Source organism: Thermobia domestica, chromosome 3 (assembly GCF_964235325.1).
Source record: "Thermobia domestica chromosome 3, izTheDome1.hap1.1, whole genome shotgun sequence".
NCBI lineage: Eukaryota > Metazoa > Arthropoda > Insecta > Zygentoma > Lepismatidae > Thermobia > Thermobia domestica.
The window spans coordinates 253268332-253291739 of NC_137456.1; the positions used below are offsets into that span (position 1 = coordinate 253268332).

Genomic DNA, 23408 nt, shown 5'->3' on the forward strand with positions numbered 1-23408 from the left:
GAACACTGGAAGGATTGACAAGAAGAATGAACCTTATTAATTTTTAATTTCCCAATGACATGACTCTTTCTTCTCAAGACTACTCTACTCTTAAAATCCAGTTGTTTTGTCCAGCAGATGAACCTTAATGTAGCGTGCTAAATATTGTGATTTTTTTGGGGGGGGGGGGGGTAAAAGATATCCACATGGCTTCTTTACGGTGTTTGGGAAGAAGACTGCTTTTTAAAATTATATGAGATTTTGAACAGAGATAGGGGAGGAGGACCATAGGACTAGCACAAAAGCACAAAGCAAACAATATCACAGTACATTACAAATAAGTAAAGAACACATGGATCCAGGTACTTAGCCATACGTTTCGGATGAGCTGCAATGGGAGTAAATATAGGTTGTTGACGTGCGAAGCAAGTTGACATATATTATCAGGTTTCTATCCTTGTTCAGGAGAAAATATCCGTGAATATTTATTGTTACATATTTTTGAACATCTCTGGGGTGGATATACTTTTGAAAACGATCCAAGTTACACTTATCAAAAATTCTAGTAGTACATCGCTGCACAAATACCCATTATAGTAAGTCTAAGAAGTTGTAGATGAATCCTGACCAATGGTGAAGACTGAACATTTCACGGTCTGGGTGTCCTTATCGATCAAGCTATTGATCAAAAGCCATTAAACGATTGAGAGTGTTAATCTACTTATACATAAAGAGAAAAAGCAGAATGTGTGAGACCACAAAGTACTTGCAGTGTTGGAACCACCAATACTGGAATAAACGTATTAGAAGCGAAGAAGAGAGAGAGAGAGAGAGAGAAAGAGAGAGGGGGAGAGAGATTTATTTTTTGGATGCATTCAAGTTGTCGGGTTTGACCTTGGTCTTACACGGGACTGAGAAATTTGTAAGAAGGAAGGAATTTATTGCTGTTTTAGATTAGTATATCTTAAAAACTAATATCTTCGCACTCAAGCGGGGCACGGTGGCGCAGTGGTAAAGCGCTTACTTCTGCTGCATGGGGCCCCTGGTTCAATCCTCGCCAGGGAAGCTTGTGGTTGACAACATCGTGTCCATGGGTTTTCTCGAGTACTTCCGTTTTCTCCCACATTCTCATTCCACCAATTCTTTTATCATCATTCACTTGCTTTAATCATCGTCTCCCTTAGCCTGACGGACATAATCGTGGGACGTTAAACTGAAAGATTTTATTTCATTTTCTCTGCTTTTTTAATGTGAAGAAGCAACTGTTATATTTCTTGATTCTTAAGATGGAACGTTTTCGCTCCATATGATTCAAATAAGACTTCTTTATTGTATTTGAAGACAATACATCCAACAGTCTTTAGTCTCTTCTTTGAATTTTAATTTTTACTGACGAAAATATCCGTTCTTTGCAGGGGGAATATTGATTTATGAAAAGTAATTGAACCCCTCCCGCATGGATACACATACGGGATGAATTTGGACTTAAATGACATAGGGAATGTCATTTTCATCTCTGTGACCCAGAAAGCTATGGATTTAACACTTACCACATTCCCCCCCCCCCATAACGATGGGGCTGAACTTCATCTTAAACGGTATGAGGAATGTACTATTCATCTCTCAACGACCCCAAAAACTGTGGATTGAATATTAATATCGGGCGTTTTCAATTATTTTTACATGCCACCTTATTTGCAACCCCACATACCACTCTCATACCGATGGAAGTTGAACTGACCCGGAATCTATAAGGAGTGTCACTATTCATCTCAACGAAAACTATAGGTTAAGCACTAATATCGGTCTTTTTCGATTATTTCTATACGTCAACTCCTTCTCATCCCCACCTCTCACGCCTCATGCAAATGGAGGATGAATTTAGACTTAAATTGCATCAAGAGTGTCACTAATCATCTCAGTGATCTCGAAATCTATAGGTTGGACACTAATATCGGTCGTTTTCGATTATGTTTACACATCCCTCTGCTTACGCATTCTCATTCTCCCTTGCCGAAAATGGGTTAGAAACTTAGGTTAGGCTAGGATCCACTCATGTACCAAAAATCATTAAACCTTTCTCCCATTCTTAAAACGTAAATAATGTTCAAAATGTATTTTTTTTAAAACAAAAAATATGAAACATCTCACATTGCATAACACAATATCTCGCAGATAAGGCAGTTTTACTTAGCTTTTGAATGCAGAATACTAAAACATTAAATTGAAATGACGGCGAAATCATTCATCAATATATCATATGCTTATCAAAACTGTATCTGTAAAGTGTTTTTCTTGAAATTGAAAGATCTAGTTGCCTAGCTTGTTTTGTTTTAATTGTGTTACTCACTCATGGTTCCCAGAAGGAAAGGGCTAGCGCCAGCTACTGCTGTAGCAAGGAGTTCCGATGCAACAATACCACTCGAAGACAGCACAGACAGATTGTCGGTTACACGTAGGAGAGAAGTTCCGGGAAAAATAACTGTGTACTTTCTTATGCGTTTACAAACTGGCGAATATCCAATTTGCTATTCATCGTAAACCGGCGAATGTACAAAATCTTGGTTTTGAGAAAAATGATGTTGAAACGCTGTCAATTCATTCATTATCTACACATAAATCATATGTGCAAACACTTACCCTTAAGTACAATCAAAACTTATACTCACGACAGACAACTTTTTTCTTTTTAATTGTTTTGACCATTAAGTAAAATTTTGTCTCCCTTAGTTACAATATATATAGGATCAAAAATCCGGATTTATGGGCCAACATTTTGACTTCGAGCCAACTCTATAGCTAAGCGGAGGTAGGCCAAAGTTTGCTGGCCACCCCTGGGTGTATGTTTATTTTGTTTTCTGTGTGTTGAGTAAGTAGATAGTTTTGGTGGAGAACATACGTATTTGCAACCAGCAATAGTGATTGTAGATTGAAGGGAATTTCTCGTGAAGAACAGAAATTTTACAATAAAAGTCTTACAGTTAGAGATGAAAAGGGAAAATTTCTATAAGCCATCACCTGGTTTTCTATCAAGGAATTATGCAACTAATATCAAAATGTTTGAGTAGTGGTCTAAAATTAGAGGTTGCAAATCTGCAATGTAGAGGCTATCGTCGTAGCATGAAGACTCGAGGCTCTTCCCTTTTTAGTCGCTCTGAATGAGAAAGGTCAAATTATGTGTTACGGAGATACGATATTTCTAATTGTTCAATTATGGGTATAACAGAATAAGTATCAAAGCATTAAATAATTCCATTAAGGCATTAAAGCATTAAATAATTGTGCATTAAATAATTCCATTAAGGCATTAAAGCATTAAATAATTGTGCATTAAATAATTAAATAATTGTGCATTAAATAATTAAATAATTGTGTATTAAAGCATTAAATAAGCATTAAAGCATTAAATAATTGTGCTTAAGTTGGCGCAGCAGTTAAGAATGATCATCGTCTTAAAATTCGACCAATATCACCTTTTCTTTCTCGCACATACTTTTCTTTTCTCTCAGTGCCACACGTACCAACCATGGCACTAGGAGATTCTAACCCGAAAAAGCAGGACAGCAGCAATAAGGAACATTTAAATAAATTTGAAAAAGTAATTAATAAAATCAAACAATCAAAATTCCAGTTAATTTCGAAGCAAACAGAAAAATAGCTCCCTATACAAATCAATGGGCTAAATTATAAAAGGTGGCGTAGATATTTGACACCGTTCAGACTCTATGATTCTAGTATGTGAGACTCCATCTTACGAGTTCCTACATTAACATTTTTCTCTGTTTCGTGCCAATTCGTCAAAATTAGGTTTTAACAGGAGCGACCACGGAGGGAGGATCACTCAAAACTTTCTCTAACTCAAGACATTCGTGTACTTTCTCAATAAAACTATAATTGTTTAACAAGGAAATGATTGATGTAGTATGAAAATTTGATCTAACACTTCATCTGTACTCTTTCTCTTATAAAAACAATCATTTCTTCTTAAAATATCGTCTTTTGAGATGCAGAATAATGTCCATTCAATACTACATTAACATAGTGGTTTGTAGTATTGGTCTCTTCCCTTCTCAGCAAAAATTTATGGGTTCGCGCCTGGGACTCAACATGTATCTGCATAAAAAAAAATCTAGCTTTTTACAACCATTTTCAAGTGATAGAATACAGTGCTTCCTCTAAGAAAGCAAAGAAAAAGCCAAGCAAAAAATGTTCCTTATTGTTTTGAGAGATCAAAAATCAATAACTGCCTTCTTACTCCAGTGGCTGTTATCAAATTGCAAGAACGACTCGATTGTGAAGTGATTTGTCTGTATTTTCACGAGGAAAGAATTTCGATAACACATCGGTTGGAAAGACAGTGATCTTTCATCACAACGTTCATTCATATTATAACCTTTCTACTGTCATTGCGACATTCGTCTAGTAAAACAGAGAAATGAAGGATAGTCAGCTTCAGAACTCTAACTCAGTACCTACCACCAAGAGGTTATTAAGATATGATGAAATTCTGTCAGTGCTACGTTTGGTTATTATGTGCATGATGTTAAGGAAATTAGCTCCTAATGATTGTTATTTCTTACAGGGTGTGCCAAAAGTGACCAAAGTGCAAGATGGATAAGATTGAGGCTCGCAATGTGATAAAGTTCCTGCATTTGAAGGGCAATAATGCCAGACAAATTCATAACGAGGTGAAGGTTGTGTATGGCAATGATTGTCCATCTTATGACACCATTGTAAAGTGGAAAAGGAAATTCCGAACTGGTTATATGTCCCTCACAGACGACCCAAGACTTGTATTACCATCTCTGACGGAAGATGCGGCCACTGTGAAGAAAGTGGAGTTTAATCCTCGAAGACAGACGTGTAACCATCCAAACGATTATGAATGAGACTGGTCTGTTATGGTAGTGTATGGAAAATTATCCGTGACGAACTTCACATGTCTAAGGTATCTGCGCACGAGGTTCCTCGTTTGCTGACACCTTTTCAGAAACACCAGCTCATTCATCTCAAGTTGCTGTCGACAAAGCAAGGGTGTGTGGTTTCCAGGTATTGCAGCATCCGTCTTATCCTCCCGACCGCGCATCCAGTGACTTTTCTTCTTTCCCCAAATGAAGAATCAGTTACGTGGTCGCCATTTTGACAATACAGAGGACGTCATTTATGAGGTGGAAGAGCCGTTAAAGCACAATGTGCAGACTTCTACAATGACGGTATTCGTGAAATGAAGAAACGATGGGAGAAATCGGTAAAGTTGGGTGGTTACTACATAGAGAGGGGTTAACAACTACAAATCACAACAATCCCTACATCCTGATTTTTTAATTATAACAAAACTTTACGATACCCCTTCGTATCTATGTTAGTTGAGTTGGCAAGCCTAATTCAGGGTCATCTAGCAATTTCAAGGGATTTTAAAGGTTTACCAAGAATTATGATAGCCATGGATTTTCATTGTTGGTTACATTCCTCCCATCTAAAAAGTGGAAATCTAAAAACAATTTCTACTTTAGGCTTACTATTAATAACTGAGACTTCCTTCTATGTTGAATTGTAAAAACATGTACGGTTATTTTCATGCGCAGACTGGATTATTTATTACTACAGCCTTTTTAATCCTTCTTTTTTTTATCGATACATCAAACTCTGCACTCCACGAAACATGTCGTGACTAAAGGACGATAATCGATTTTTGATTAAGAATGCTTGTCAGAGTTTCTTTTGAGCAAATACCAATTGCTGAAGCATGTCATGTTTCTTATATTCTTCAGTTGCTGCCTTGCTCACTTAAAATGCTTTTACTCGTAGATAATAAGATTCTTTCTCTATTAGTAACCCATCTGAATGTAGCAAGTTTCTGCTTTAGAAATTTTTAACAGTAGCTGATGGCTAGTATTTTTTTCCCACTTTTTATGTAGAGGAGGTCTAAAACATAATTAGAGGTTCATTCTTCCATCATGAAGGGAAAAATAATGCTTCAATACGTACTAACTTAATATGCGTGATGATCGCTGGTAGGCTTCAATATTCAATTATAAATACAGTCCAGTTATATAATCCTTTATAACCAATAACTTAAGATACCAATCCATCAGTGATTATTAGGATCACGCTAGTGGGCCTTATAAGATTGTACCGTTAGTCCATGGTCTCTCCCTACAGCCACCTGAGTGTGTCAAACTAGAAGTATGCTAAACCAATGGTTGCCTTTGTATAAACGACAAACCGACAAACAAAACTTCAGGAAAACATATAAGCTTTATCTAGCTATGCTGATATCCAGATCAATTCAGCCATCATACCATTTGCCTTTTGTAATCATTTTATGTACGAGGCATGTTTTCTAAGTACTGTTCTAAAATTCGGCCACTGCAGCATTATGATCGGCATCTCGTGTAGGCGCGCGGTGTACCTACATCTGTTGGCAAGCCATAGATGCAATTATAGAAATATCCAACCTTGTTTACGTTTGTTTGTAAATAGTTAAAATGCCTCCGTCGATTGTGAAATACGCGCTGTGGTTCGTTTTCTTACAAGGGACATCATCCAGGTGTCCGGCTCCGATTTCAATGAAATTTTGTTTTCTGATAGAGGGCATGTATGCATGATTTCTGCTGACAGAAATTTTTGCCATGATGCATGTTTTCTATTTTTTTTAAAATAATTTTTAAGTGTTGTGATGTGGTTATTAGAGATTACTGCAGAAGTCCCTTACTACCCTTTGTAAACGGAATGTTGATGAAAGAAAACCATAAGACCTATGGGGAATTGTATGGTAGGTATGACCTTGACGGCAGCCATCTTGAAATCCGTCATTTTGAATTAAAGCGAAGTTTTGAAAAATGAAAACCATATCATGTGACACCAAATTTTAAAAGCAATTTTTCCCAAAAAGCCAATGGTATGCTTACTTTTGTTCTATAGTTAATCAGTATGAATTTAGGACTGCTTTTAATGTGCACCAAACGTCCAATATTCGGTCTTTCAAATTAGCAACACTCCTAATTTTCACCGCATGTTTTAAGATTCCAACTAGCACTTTGCAATTGTTGCCATGGCTCATGTTTTCTAAATTTATTACATTTTTTTAAGAGTTGCGATTTATCAGTTCATTAATAGTGTTGGGGTAAGCATCCAGCAATCTTTGAACATGTGATAAAAGATAATGACGAAATCGTAAAGAGTCAGTTCCCTTTCACTTTTTCGTCAACTTTATGAATCAAGTCTTCTGTGATGACAGAAAGTTGTCCACTTCATTCCTCATCATGAACATCTTTACCCAAGTAGTTTAAATAGGTAGTACGTAAACTAAAGGTAGGACAACGTGACTTTGACGTGAGGGACTTGGCGAGAGCTCATGTGATTTGGATTCCTTGTTAAGACGTAGGGCCACATCTCATATAACTTCTGTGTGAAAAGGACACTAAATTACATTTCAACCACAAGTAGAACACTAAATTCCTATAAATTTGGTCGATCTATGAGATATGCACGAAAATACACACAATCGTGGTATTAACACTGTCAGCCACCACTGCATTAAGGTTTTAGCACTGCATCCGTTGGAATGTTTTATATTCTACCCCCAAAGATTATAATCAGATCCTAAAGAAATTTATGAGATAACGAGGGAAGTATACTTTTTCAAACAGAAAAGAATAAACAAAATTGATGCACTTACGTCGAATTATGCGTGAACATACAGGCAAAGAAGTATGTTAATTAAGGTATTACCACAGTATCCATTGGAGTGTTTCCTATTCTACCTCCAAAGATTATAAACATGAAATTTATACGAGATAACCAGGAAAGTATATTCTTTCAAACAGAAAGGAACGAACAAAATTGATGCACTTACATCGAATTATGTCTGAACATACACAACACGGTTGAATTAAGGACCTCCTCCTAATGAAATCTCTTTATATATATATATATATATATATATATATATATATATATATATATATATATATATATATATATATATATATATATATATATATATATATATATATGTGTGTGTGTGTGTGTGAGAGAGAGAGAGAGAGAGAGAGAGAGAGAATCCTCCTTGAAAACAGTTCATTAGATTAGTGAAAACCACATCGAAAAATGACCAACAATTCTAAATATATAATCCAGATAAATACATAAGGTCAAACTAAGAACTCCCCTTTTTTTTTAAAGTCGGTTAAAAATCACTTAGACTTTTCTTGGAATGTCCATTTTTCTTAAGGCTTCCAAGGATCTACTTTTCTGCTGTACTTCACAACTAATAGGTTATTGTCGTTTTCTTTTGGGTTGGTTTGCGCAAACGTATTGCAGGAATATGAGTGCTTTCACTTTAACTCATAACCTGTGGTCATAAAATATGTTTTCTGTATATCTTGTCACTAACGAATATTCGATAACAGAAGAATGGCTGAAAATCGACAGGAAAAATACTATATGTTTGGAAATACATTGAAATTCTAACATTTTACAATTTGAAAACATCAATATGAGACAGCCACTGCTTTGAAGCATCTTCATTTTAAAAATATCTCTTATATTTGTAGTTAAAACATATATGGGTATAGCCTTTATGCACCGGGTAAGGATTTGAACGAAATCGTAGACTCTCACGTTGGAGGCCTTGGTAACCCCCTAATTACCACAGGGTAATGATTGACCTCTCATTCGAAAACTTACAGAGCACCGATTCCAACGAGGTAACATTTGTGCAATTCCTGCCCTATTCGTAGAAGAAGAAACAAAAATCCTATAAAAATATAAAAAAAAAATAGAATTTGGGTGGCCCTGGCAACCCTTACATTCATTCTACGCTGAAAACACGAAGCTAATGCGTAGGCAATTGTTTTAATAATATAAAAAGTGGTCACCATTGCTACAATACAAAACGAGATAAAAATTCAGAGCAAAATTCCTATAAAAACGCCATGCTTATCATTTTTAAAGGGCTGTTGGAGACCTTCATGTTGTCAGCCCTGGTGACCTCCCTAACTGTCAGAGAATCATGATTGATACATCGTTGGAAACCTTATGGAACACAGATTCTAATGAGGTAAAAATTGTGCAATTCCCGCTCTCGGCAACAAAACCTCTTTTATCTTTTCCACTTGCCAAGAACCACCTGAACTACGCCAAAAAACTGAGAGGCAAAGAAATTGGCCAACTTTATCCCTCCCTTGTTCCCGCATATAAGCAACAAGTATTTTTGCAGGATATTAGCGTGTAGTGGATTACTTCATTGCTTTACATACCAATTTTTATGACTGTACCCCTAACGGGGAACAACAACCCCCCCAAAAAAAATCCTGATGCAAAAAACAAAGAAACACTAACTTTACCCTGTCTCCTCTCCGTCGTTATATCTCCCACATACATAAAATGCATATCGGCGGCAAGCTTCATTCTTCAAAAATACATTGATACCAAAATTATCTTCCTGGCTTAATTAGGGGCTGAGCTATTACGATTTAAAGCCTTGACGCAGCAGTTGCGTCCTTCGGCGTTTAAAGGATGAGAAGTCTCTAGAAACAGGTACCTATAAATGATATATCAATTAGTATGGTGCCCTCCGAATATCTGGACCACCTTTCTTTTCGTGGACCTAGCTCATCCTTGGAAAGGTTAATATGATGAAAGAAATTGCTATAATGTCCAAATGACCTTCACAATCTCTTTCCCCTATCAAGTACGACATAGACGTAAAGGACTTCATTTCTCTCTCCTTGTTTTCATTCCTGAAGCACAAAGCGATCTACCACATCGTCAATTTCTCGTTTTGTCGGTTGACACCCATTGCATGATAAGTTAATCAAGATTTCCCCAAGTGGAAAGGACATCCAATTCTCAGCGAAGACCACTTCAAACGCCCCAGATATTGGCTGCAATTAGTTCATAGAATGGCCACTTGGCGGCACCAAGAATTCACGGCATTGAATTCTATTTCCAACAAGAGCCTTCCCGTCACTCGCACACGCTTCTATCTTGAAAAAGTCTAGCCGCTGTAATATATATATTTTTTTCTTTTATTTCTCCAGGCTGTTTGTTTCCAAAGAAAATGAAAGAATTTTGAAGAGTTTTGCTATTTCTGACCTGGTTTGTTATGATTCTTTTGAAAAATAAGAACAGTCTTTTAAATAAGTTTTAAAATATGTTTATACAAACTTTCTCTTGTCAAATCATTGGGTTAATTTTACGATGCCTTTCGATCAGTCCAAAAGTGAAGAAATCTTTCGAGATTTTGAACATTACTTTTTTCACATCTATACTTTTAGTTCAATGGTGTTCAACTATTTACGATTCTATCCATGCCATATAATATACAGTAATTTATTCGAATCTTGAAATAACTAATTATTTCGGTGATAATTTAATGTAAATCTTTTCTCCGAGAGCCATTCCTTCAGAATTAGAAAACAAATTATAGTGTTACAATGCTAAATTTGATGGATATAGGGAATGTAGAAGAGACAGCGTAACTTTTATGACTTTGCAAAGCTCCTACATGGTTATATGATTAGCCTATACGTCAGAGGAAACCCAAACGTTTCTATTTAGTAATCTACCTCAAATGGCGAAAATATTTGGCGATCTACCACAGCCTTGGTCGCCAGGAGTTGGGAGGGGGAGAAGTGAAGGGCACTTGTTCCTTGGATTTTCGACGGGTGGTCAGTTCTTGAAAATACATGTCAAAACATATTAATTTACTCTCATATACTATAGTATTGTACTTAAAATATTTATATTAAACAATTATAGTACTATACTTTACTTACTGTAGTTATAAGGTTATTTGTGAAAATAATTGTTGTTCCATGATTTATTATGGGCATGTATACGTCAAAGTGTGTGTTAAGAAAAACTGTAGTTGTCTGTCACTCTTCCGCCTCTTTGAAATTGGTCTTTTCCCTCCCTTGGAATTGGTCTTTTGTCCCTCCCTTGGAAAAAATCCAGCGTGCATCCTTGACCACAGCTTGTATTACCAATACCGTAACCTATTATTACATATCGTAATCTAATACGTATTACATATACATAATTTAAAAAAAGACATTTGTAGAAAAAAGTTAGTAAAATTGAAGACTAGCTGTTGAAAACAATGTAAGTGTCAAAAGCAATAGTTTCTGTAAAGTAGAGACAAAAGATAGTAAATTGCACCCAAGTGCTACAAAATAGAAAATATTATTGCTTAAAAGTATAATAACATAGCATATAACAAAGTATGAAAATCAAACTAACTAGGGATGATTCCATACGGGACCAAGTGCCTGGAGAAAAACTATATATCATCTGAAAGCTCTTGCAATGAGAAGTACGAAACCATTTTCAAATCACGGGCCAACCCGCAACCCGACCTTATAAGGGGCCCCGAAGATATAAGGGGCCCGTTTGTTGATTTATGTAACCCTGTGTATGGCATATTCCACAGAAGTAAAAATGAATGTTACGATGCACCACGCGTAACCGCCTGAGCCTATCATGTTCCTTTTTGGCTCATTGCTAGAACTTGACTTGGGCAAGGGTTTGAAAATATCACTTTGCTCCCAGACGTACCGATTTGGTCAGTGTTGCCAACGAATTGTAAATACAATGTATCAGACAGTTTCTGTACCACTGGATGTATATCCATGAAACGTGGCATGAACATCATTCGTCACTATCAAACATATACTGTGGACGTATTCCTCTCCCAAGGATCCCACTCTGTCAGTGTTGCCGACCAATTGTAGAAATGTGAACGTGTAAAACAGGTTCTGTCTGATGAGACGTTTATACACCAAGCTTGGCAGAAACATCACACGACACTATAGCAAAAAGACGTTGAGTAAGAATGTCTCTCAACCATTCTAGATTGTCAGTGCTGCCAACCAAGTGTAAACATCACAATGTTGCAATTGACGTGCGTGCCATTGAACGAATGTAGAACAAATGTGACAGGAGCAGTATTAGACAACTGAAAATATCGTGTGTCTCTCCCCGTCTCCCAAGCACTTCAGTTTGGCAGTGTTGCCAACCAATGCGAACATTCAAGATTTTTGCATGAAGTCTACAGCCTTGGCGGACATCGTAACATTCATTTTTACTTCTGTGGAATAATGCTATACACAGGGACATATATTCCAACAAACGGGACCCTTATAAGGTCGGTTTGCGGGTTGGCCCGTGATTTGAAAAGGTTTCGTACTTATCATGGCAAGAGCTTTCAGACGATATACAGATTTTCTCCAGGTACTTGCTCCCGGTATGGAATCATCCCTAGTAAGGTATAAACGTATTTAAAAAAATAAAATAAGTGAAACAATTGCAAAGTGGCACTTACATTGTTTTCAACAGCGAGTCTTCAATTATGTATTTTCCACTTAGTGACGTAACTAAGGGGGGGGACAAACGGAGCTTGTGCCCCGGGCGTCGGATTGGAGGAAGGCGTAAAATTGAGCAAATATTTATTTTCACTATAAGGCAAGGCAAGGAGTTATAGCAAACTGAAGATAATAAAAGAATACCTCAGAAACTTAACAGAATAACAACGACTCACCAACTTTAGGATAATATCCGAAGAGCATAAGTTAGCTTCAAAGCTATCTTTTGAGTCGTTTGTGAGTCGTTGTGCTGCAGCCAAAAGAGCCCGCATAATTAAATTTTAGTTCCAGCTTTTTGTGCTTTTATTTAACTTACATCAATTTAAGAGATTTGCAAACTGTCCAGGTATAATACTCGAGACAATAGTTTGACTGTTTGTCATAATTAAATATTCTATTCTATACCAAGAGACTGTTGATTCATTCTACACATATTCGCATCCCAATATAATTCCAAAAACATTGTTATTTGCAGTTATTATGATAAGACTACAAGAATATGTCAAGTATGCTACTCTCAGATTATTTGACAACCAAATACTAATTAATTTGGTGTTTTATCTGGTACTAAAGATTAAATTATATTCTGCAATTTTGAAATCAAGCTTTACCACTTGAAGAAAAAATGGAATAGGGGAATTACTGTGTGATGCCAATATCAGGTACAGTCAGGGAGCGTTTTGGTTTGATTGGTAAGGGGAGAGGTAGGTGCTAAGATGAGTTTTTTTCCTCAAGGAGCAACTAGCCTAGTTGCGACGATGTTTCCACTAACTTTTTACTTTGAACTTGAAACATGACACTGCATTTCTTCCGAGAGTTGAGAAAAAGATTGGTTTCTAATGGTCAGGCAGAAACATTGGCAGGATTTTTAGAACAAACATGTTCAATATTTTGACACATTGAATATATCAAGTTGCAAAGTTTGGGTGGTCTGAACCCGGTGTATCATTGTTCGTGGTATTGAGATTAATTTTCTTCTGAGTACGGAAAACTTGTCGTATTAGACCCTCCGCGCGTAATGAATTTTATATCTTATTAGCCTTCGGCGTTACCCCTGTCAATAACGAAGAGCAACATCTTTCTCTCCTATCCTGTTGTGTAAGCCTGCATAACAAGAATGTAATCTGGGTTCCATACCGGTAAGGCGTTCTTAAAAACAACCAGAAACATACGTAAATTTTTACCTATCGCCAATCCTCCTGAGTCGAAAATCGAAAAAAAAAAATGCCTTCGTATGCGATCAGATCTGGTGAAGATTTATCTGTATACAAAATTTGGTGAGCCTTTTATGTGAAAATCTGATGACAGACATACATATTATGTTATTTTTACTAAACGTGTACACAGAGAAAAGAACACAGTCGGTCTAATTACACTGCTCGTGGTCGTTCTGTCAGCAACTTCTATCCATGTGCTCCACGCTGTGACACAGTGACAGTGGAGAAAAAGGCACAAGTGTTGTGAGGACCCTCTGCAAATCAAAGGACGAAACTCTGATTGGTTACTAACTATTTAAAACCAACGTGAGCAACAACGACCACACACTTTTCGCAGTTCCACAATAAGAGCTCACTGCCATCGCGCTAGCATTACAAACATACCCAAGTGATCCACGTGATCTACATACAACCGATTTACAGAAACAAGTGCAGTTGTCATTGTCCAATGATCGTAAAATTATTAGCAGGAATGCTGTACACAGACGTTTAAACTCCCTGGCCGTTACTATTTCCAGTATGCTGGAATCTTCCAACTAAGATCAACATGCTCTTTTACACACAAATTCTATGTTGTAAATTCGGAAGATATGTACTGACTATTTTCAAATTCGTTTTCACCAATGTGTATATAACCTAAAAGACATTGACTTCAATTGATACAAGTCTTCGACAAGGTTTCTTGAGAATCTCACAACATTACATTTGAATTAATACGAGCTTCCAACAGAGAACCACACATCTTTTACAAGAAACAGTCTTCTACTTAATTCATAAAAAAATTGCGGCACACATTTTTCAAAAAAATAAATTATGTAACTGGTTTTGGTTTCTCAATTCATTTTTTGTAAATGAAGCAAACTCCACCTTGTCTTCATATAACTACATCACGTTGATCCAACTAGTAGCAAGTTCATATACATGTTACGATAGCTTAATGCAAGCTTACATTAACCTTAATCAGCGGCTCAAATCTGCCTTCAACATTGGAGGGGACGGGTAAGACCTTTTCCATAATCTTTCTTTTTTAAGCCATGTTCAAAACATTTATGAAGTTGAAAAACAATGCTCTGGAGGATCAGGGGAGCAGAGTTATCTTCAACATTGGGGGGCGGGCAGATTTGAGACTTATTCTGGGGGGACATCAATTTCATATCACTTTCCTTCGTGGCAATCGGACAAAAAACCATCACATTTCTCCCCCCCCCCAAAAAAAACACGTTTCAAATCGGATTATTGGGGTGGGGTGGAGTTCCAAGATTGGAGGGGACATGTCCCCCTCATTCCCTTGGCCAGTAGGGAAAATTCACAAGTGGTGTGAGCGTCGCTGTTAGCAGAAGACTAACAACTTGCATCTGTTACTTAAGGGTCTTCACTACAGCGAAATTAAATTACCGCTAATTTTTTAGTTTTTCTGTAATATCTTCAAAACAAATAACAATATTCAAAAAGCAAAAATGTAGTGAACTAGGAAATACGATTTTGCATGTGATACCGTTATCACAACTCATCTATCTGCTTTCGATATCCAACTGTAGATAGATTTAGCATTTTTTGCGGGTTCTGTAAATAGCGGCATACCAAAAGCAGATAGGCGAGTTGAGGTAAAGGTATCACATGCAAAATCACATTGTCTAGTTCACTACGTTTCTGTTTTACGAATATGTTTATATATTTTGAAGATATTACAGAAAAACTCTAAAATTAGCAGTAGTTTGATTTCGGTGTAGTGAAGACCCTTAACAGTGCTAGTTTTACATAGACAACCTGCTTATGCAGAATAAAAACTATAAATTATTATTGGCAACGAGTAATATACACGTCCCTCTTAGGACATAAGATTTGTTTTTCTCGTTTATCTCAAATAAGTACACATGAATACTTACATTTATCATCATCTTCATCATACATATTCTGCCATTATTGGTAGGTCATTTGCTGCAACTAACAAGCCTCAATGCTTCACGGTCTTCCGCTAACCTCTTCGTCTTCACGTACAATTTTTCTGTTTTCATATCATCCATTAATTGTACTCCCCTTTGCCCCCTCTCACTCTTTCCTGCCACCGTATCCTCTGCCACGTCCCTCATGCTACTGGTACAGGTCCTTCTTAGCCAATGTCCCTACCAATTTCTTTTTCTCTTCTTAATAATATCTAAAAATGTTCTTTTCTACCCTACCATTTCTAACGCCCTCTCATTCGTTTTCCCCCACGACCAAGTTAATTCTCTCCATTTTTCTCCACATTTACATTTCGAAAACTTCCAGTCATTTGTCATCATTTTTGCTTAATGTTCATGTTTCTGGCTCATACAATACAATACTTTACACGAAACACTTTATAAATCTTTTTCTCAACTCTTTGTTCAAGGCCTCACAAAATAGTCATTTCTTCTTCTTCCTAAAGGATTCTTTCGCCATTCCTATCCTTGCTTTTATTTCACGTTTACTTTTAATATAATTACTAATAATTTCTACCCAGGTATCGAAAACTAGTCAACTGGTTCTATTTTCTCCCCTCCTACTTCTATATTTCACAACGACCCCTTCATTCCAATCATCACGGCTTTTGTCTATTCTAACATTTATTTTCATCCCATATTCTTCACAGCCCATCTTCAAGTTTTCTAACATTTTATTCACTTTGTCTTCAGATTCTGCAACAAGCGTAATATCATCTGCTAACCGTATACACCTAATCATTCTATTTTCTACCAAAATACGGTCTTGATTTTGTTGGCTCTTTTTCATTATCTGTTCTAGATAGATATTAAATAATGTAGACGAGAGACAGTATGGCAGTATCCCTGTCGAACTCTCTTTCATATTGAACTTCCCTCTATCATTTTCTCCCCTATCCTAATACCTACTTGTTGATTCATATATAAGTTTCTTACTTACATGTATGTATTCCATTTTGTTCTGCTCAATTATATGTATCAATATCACATAAATTAAACACGATTTTTCCGTTATGTGTTAATAATATGTGGAATTTATTCAGTCATTTTTAAATATATATTTCGTGTTATGAACTGAGAAAGTTTGTGTCAAGTTCTGAGACGGCAAACTGTAACTTCTTTGAGATCAATTACAAAATCTAAAAGTACAATTCTTACCTTGCATTGGTTACTCCCATTGCACTGTTGATCAGATATTCACAATCGGAATACCACATGACTAGTAGAACATTGTACGCATGGGAAAATACATATAAAGAAACTATAACAGTAAGGAACATCGTCATCCAAGAACCCTGAAATAAAGCAAATGAATGAAATTACTGATCAGTGCAGTAATAATATAACTTTAATATTCTATTGTATCCGAATATAGGCTTATAGGAATGGAAAGAATACGATAAAAATACCCTTCAACGAATTTTTTGATTAGGCGATTCTCTAACAATCATGTGGCTAAATCTCAAACATAAGGTCGGTCGGCCGGCCGGCTGCACATTGACCAGAGACAGGACAGCCGAGTCGAGGCAGAGAAAGACAGGAGAGGATGCGAGCAAAGAGGCCTGAGTCCATTGGGCGTGTGTTTCAATCATAACGCTGGAAAAGGCTTTGCCTAGCACGTGCTCGAGTGATTGTGCGGTACGAGGGTTTGCTGCATTGCTCACAGTGTTGCACCTAAACTTGTCTGTACTGTCCTCTGGTCAATATAGTGCCGGCTTAACTCACTGGGTTCCTATTTATTTGGAGCAGCGATAAATGAACAATGTATTAATGACAAGGGTAGAAATGGAATTCCAGAACTAAGAGGACGGCCATTAATAGGTACAGTTGATCAGATTACATCACAAGAACACAAGCCATGGGGGGGAATGAGTACGAAAGGAAACTTTCTTGGCCGACGGTCTAAAGTTCTTCCTGTGCCCACATTTTCGTGCGATTGTAATAATTTTTTGCTCCTTTCTTTTTTTTTCTTGAACTTACTGTATACTAATGAGAAGCCGTCACCTCGCGTCTTCCCCATTTCCACTCCTGATTAACTGTGTTGAATATTTTTTTTTATTAGCCCATTTATTTATAATAATCTTCAGGTGTACAAGATGAAGATTAGGGATTTGGTGCACCTGCATGAACATATTTCGATATCGATGCGTACAATTACACCAACAATATTGCAGCGTGTGTTCAGATGCACCGTGGAGATATGACAACCCTGCTTGGATATGGAAGGCGGTCATATTGAACTGATATATTTAGTCGACTTACGGTATCTTCTTTTGTATTATAAACACTTCATTTGAATTCAAGTTCTTTCCAGAAATTGTTACGGATTTCTCGGGCACCATATTTTATCATTTTGACATCATTTTCTGGATCCAATAAAGGGCATGTTCACAAATAGTTTCGTTGATTCAGCATTATCAAATCAGTATAAAAAGGCGCAATCAGAATGGTATCTGAGCATGTTCTCTCTTCACCGGTGGCATTGGCGTTAGGTCATCCTAGTGTTAGGTCCCACGAATGTGTCTTTTAGACTACAAGTGACACACGGTTGGTGGAATGAGAATGTGGAATGAAACGAGATAACTCTAAGAAAACTTATATACACAATATTGGCCACCACAAGCTTGTGTATCCGTAGATCCAACCAGGGAAAGTAACCTCGTAGTTGTTTAGACATATTTTATGGAAAGAAGGTTTTGCATGATACCTTCAAATATAGATATCAGAGTGTATTCGGCAGAGTTTTGGTACTTATATTTGGCAGAATTAATCTGGTTTATACATATGCAAAGAAGGTGCATCTGACAAGTTGATCTTTTATTGTAAAAGTAATGATGAAGTTATAGCATTTGTGGTTTCATTGGATGTGGAGTTATTGCTAATAGGGATAGACTTGACATTGTATCTAGCTTCGCCAAAATTATGGTAAAAATTAGATTCGTAATTATCAGATGCTAAAATAACTATTGGTGAACCTTCTCTTGAAGAATTTATTAGTTGTCCACCCCGTTAGTAAAGTAGAGTACCAGGTGTGCCTTTGGTGCACATGATCTAGGATTTGATTCCCGGTGAAAAAGCATTCCAAATTTCAATGACATTAAGATGATTCAAATTATATCTTTAACCGTAAGTCTACGTCTTATATAGCATGAGCAATAAAAGGGTACTAAACTTCAACAAACTAACAAACAAAGAAAATTTATTAGTTGTATTGTGATCCATGAGAATTGTAAAGTCAACAGTAATTAGTGTTTCATCTAATCTTTTTGATTCACCCCTAAAATGTCAATGATACTTTTTCCCATAATGATTCTCTTCCTGTATTAGGCATCCCTTCAAAGGTTTTTTTCTTCATTTTTCTTTCTTTTTTTGTTTTTAATTATTTAATAAGAACTCTTTACGAGGGATAGCACAAAGTTTTAGTTATTACTCCGAAAAAATAAAGTTACTTGGCTAGTTTTTTGTTTCTTTACAGATAGAACCCAGGGCGTAGCCCATTGATAAAGTGGAATATCATGTGATAATTCGTTTGCTACATTTGCAGGGAAAGAACGTCGCAACAAACAATGATAAGTTGGTAACAAATATACCATCATATGACACAGTGGTTAAGCGTTGCGGATGCTTTCCAGTGTGGTCAGGCAAGTCTGAATGACGAAGAACGAAATGGCAGATCGTCTCTCTGTGAAGACTGGGAATCGCAAGAGAAGTGTGGGCCCTGATGCTCGCAGACCGGCGCATTACAATCGAGATGATACTCTAAAAAGTGAAAAGCAGTCATGGATCAGTTTTGAACATCTTGCATAAAATTTTTTTACATGACGAAGGTCGCTGCCGGTTGAGTTCCGGCAGCGACCCGAATTTATCTGATCACACCCATTCAAAAGCTCACCGAATCGAGGCAGTAGCGGGAAATGTTGCAGCTGTGTCAGCCCAATCCAGATGACTTCTTTAAACGCCTAATCACCATGGACGAGTGCTGGGCGTACCATTATGACCCCGAGACAAAGGAGCAAAGTAAACAGTGGAAACATGTGGATTTACCACTGCCAAAAAAAAAAGGCGAATACTCTACCATTGTCGAGTCAGACTGCCATGGTGTGGTGCTAACACATTTTGCTCGTAAGGGGCAAACCAATACAATAGAATTTTCAGACGAGGGTACGGGAAGCTATCAAGACAAAGCGTCGACCGGAGCTGTTCTATGGGGTATTTTTGCTCCACGATAACACCCCAGCTCATTCCGCATACGCATCCCAGCACAGTCACACATCCAGATTCTTTGGGCTATCACATTTTGTCCCATGACCATATTCTCCAGACATGGCACCCAGTGACTTTTCCCGTTTCCGTGAATAAAGAAACCATTGCGTGGCAAACATTTCCGGAATGACGACGTGGTGATTTCCTGAACAGCCAAAATGAAAACTTCTACAATCAGAATCTCCGCCCAGTCATCCATCGTTGGAAAAAAATGTGTCGCATTGAAGGGTGAAGAACTAACACGACTATCAAGTTTCATGATCGCAGCTTGATTTTTTCAAGGTGATAATTAAAACTTTATGACTACTCCTCGAATATACCAAATTTCGTCCTTCATTTGAATTTTTTCTTTCTGTAAAATCAAGATTATAAGTAGTACGATTTCCACCGGATTCATACTATCAGAAATCAAACTTGGTATCAGTCAATTTTGATCTGATACGCGTATATAAGAATGTGCAATATTATGCTGCACAAACTTTCAGTTCCCAAGTTATGGATGGTCAAATTTTGAGATTTTGAATTAGAATTTCGAAAACAAAAGAATAACATAAACACCAAACTTGTCCAATCAGAATCAAACTTGACATGGTGGTAGATTTTGATCTACTATTAAAGTGTTTGTAATATTATGGTGTCCTGGTTTCTGGTTTTTAAATTGTGCACAATTAAAGTTTTAAATGAATTTATTGGGCATTATATAAATGCAATACATACTGTTTGTTAAATAGCAGTATTTGACAAAAGAAAAATAAATACAGTGGGATACGATAAATCGAAGCTGAAGGGAATACATATAAATTCGAGTTATCGAGTTTTTCGAGTAATCTAGGTTCAAGTTATTAAGGTGACAAATTTAACAAAAATTCGAGATACTGAGGTTCTGCGTTCCTCATTAAAAGTGACTGTATAACCTCTATAACTTGAAGTTTTATTCATTCAACCTTTATAACTCAAAGTTGTGAACGTTCCTTAAATTAAATAAGATGAATAGTAAAAAATAAAATTTTGAACATGAGTAAAACACAATTACAGTACACATTAGCAACAATGACAGTACTAGCAACAGTGACAATTACCATAGAGCTATAGCTTTGTGTTTTCGAGGTCACATCAAGAGAAATTCGGCTTATAGTGGGAAACTTCGACTCGTAGAGATTCGCAAATACGAAAGTTCGAGTTATCGAGCTTTCCAATTAGGATTATGAAACCTTTAAAATTGGACTTATCGAGCTTGTAATTTCTAAACGTTCAACTTACAGAGTTAATATTTGAGTGTTATATAGAGTTCAACGAAATGTGTAAAAATTCGAGTTATCGAGGTCAAACTGTATTAACAAAAGAAAAATGAATTAAAGAACCATTTTTTAACTACTATGCGTATTTCACTTATGTTCAATTGTTTAACATTGACTTCGAAATATGTGTGAAGCACAGAATCTGAATAACACACACATATCGTATTATTATTATTAAGTACGTCTAAGGATCTTTTCATGAGGTACTCCAATACAAAGCATAGACTGAGGAAGAAGATAAATGTTCATTTACCTGATCATCTCTAAACATCTTCAATCGTAGAAGTTTGCCACAAAGGAGCCCGTGTATTAGAAGCTTCCCAAGAATCATTCCACATAAAATGGCTAAAAGCCACATTAAAACCTACAAAGAAAAACAAACTCAAGTAAGGATAAATATGAAATAAACATTTTTACCAGTTACTATATTTAGTATACAATTATACATAGTAAACTTTAACCACGAGACAAAGCTCTTCCAATGGCAACAGATACATTTTCCTAGAGGAAGCTTCTCTTCTACGAAACCTTTTCGATACAAGACAGGCTAACAGAGTAACAATAACGCTAGAGATTGAGGTATTTCTAAACTATTTCTATATTCTCCTAGTACATATATATTGTATACGGAGAAACATGTATCTATATGAAACTTTCCACACAGCATAAGATATATTTACGTTAGATATGAGACGCCAACACACATCTACAAATATTGTGATATCTAATACTGTAGTACAAAAAATATTCGTAGACTTTGTGAATTTCTGGTAGTTTTGCCCACGACACGATAAATTTCTAGTTCTTGTCGAAATTGAGAAGAGAGAACTTGCATTAGTGTCGAAACCATAGTTTTCGAGGTCACTGAGATGAACAGTGACACTTCTGATGACGTTTAAATCCAAATTCAGCTCCCAACTTGGAGGAGGGGGAGATATAAAAATTATCGAAAATGACCGATATTAGTATCGAAACCATAATTTTTCTGGGTCACCGAGATGAACGGTGACATTTCCGATACCGTTCAAATCTAAATTAAGAGCCCCAACTTGAGGGAGGGAAGGGGAAGGTATTTAAAAATGACCGAAATTGACCGATGTTAGTGGCGAATCCATAGTCTTTGGGATCGTTAAAATGAACAATGACACTTCCAATGTCGTTTAAATCAAATTCAGCCCCCAACTTAGTGGAGGGGAAAGGATAGACATATAAAAATGATCGAAAATGACCGATATTAGTGTCGAATCCATAGTTTTTAGGGTCACTGAGATGGAAAGTGACACTTACAATGTTGTTTTAATCCAAATTCAGCCTACAATAGTAATATTTAATTTTTACTGTTATTTTTGCATAACATATGACATAAGGAGCTGAGCATTTAAAGTTAATATTTCAACCCAGCGAAGCGGGTAATCAACACCAGTATTTTAATAATGCTTAACTATGTATATAGTTTCCATGGAACATTTTAAAAATATACATACTCAAGCATATTGTTTTATTACAGTTGTCATGAGCATATTGTTTTATTGTCGTAGACTTCTTTCTAAATATCAATATACACACATCAAATGTAATAATATTTGATTAAAAGTATTAAAAGTATAATCAATTTAAAGGAATTAATATTTCTTTCCAGGTCTACATTAATATTTCAACGATATAAATCAGTATATGTTTCTATTACGCCTTTGGGAATAGAATGGCCAAGTAAGACATGTGTAGCTGTAGATGCACCCAACCAATCCAACGAAATCTTAACTGTAACTCAGCAGTGACGAAATTTAATTACGAAAGCGGAAGAAGATAATTTATTAGTTCCATCATCCAATCAAACTCCAACTGGGCTTCTCTGAAACAGACATTCAACTTTTCAGTAGTTTTGTTACGTCTTCCCTTCTCCCTTTCCACGGAGGGTTTATGTGAATAGAGAGAGGGAGAGAAGTTCTTAAAGTGAGTTGTACAGGAAAATTGATCACATGAGGACGAAGTTTTCACTTTCCGCCTTTCCAATGACGGAAACTTCAAGCAAACAGCCAAAGTTAATTTTTCCAACTATGTTCCCTGCGAAACATCCAGTTCAAAACTGTCAATACATGTATACTAGGAGTTCTTTGAAGAAGATCGATGTGAAAGCAAGTTAAGACTAGGCCGTACCCTGAGCTTCTACAGCTGGAAATAAACCAGATCTTAAACGTAGAGATAAATAACAATAAAAATCTATATAAATAAAAGTGAAATTGTTCTTGCTTGTGATCGCATTTTACAAAAAAATGTGCAGAACTGCTTGATATATATATACATACTCGTATACTGAAAGGG

The 23408-nt window shown here is 36.4% G+C and overlaps 1 protein-coding gene across 4 annotated transcripts in view; it reads right to left on the bottom strand.

The window, feature by feature from the left end:
* LOC145681022 (transmembrane protein 117-like) overlaps positions 1-23408 on the bottom strand; it is a 483227-nt gene that overhangs the window by 66418 nt on the left and 393401 nt on the right. For all 4 annotated transcript variants that reach the window (XM_081752312.1, XM_081752315.1, XM_081752314.1 and 1 more), the window contains 2 exons: positions 21340-21450; positions 16684-16820 (listed from right to left, as the gene is read on the bottom strand). In XM_081752312.1, coding sequence (XP_081608438.1) covers positions 16684-16820; positions 21340-21450 — 248 coding nt within the window. The remainder of the gene's footprint in view (positions 1-16683; positions 16821-21339; positions 21451-23408) is intronic.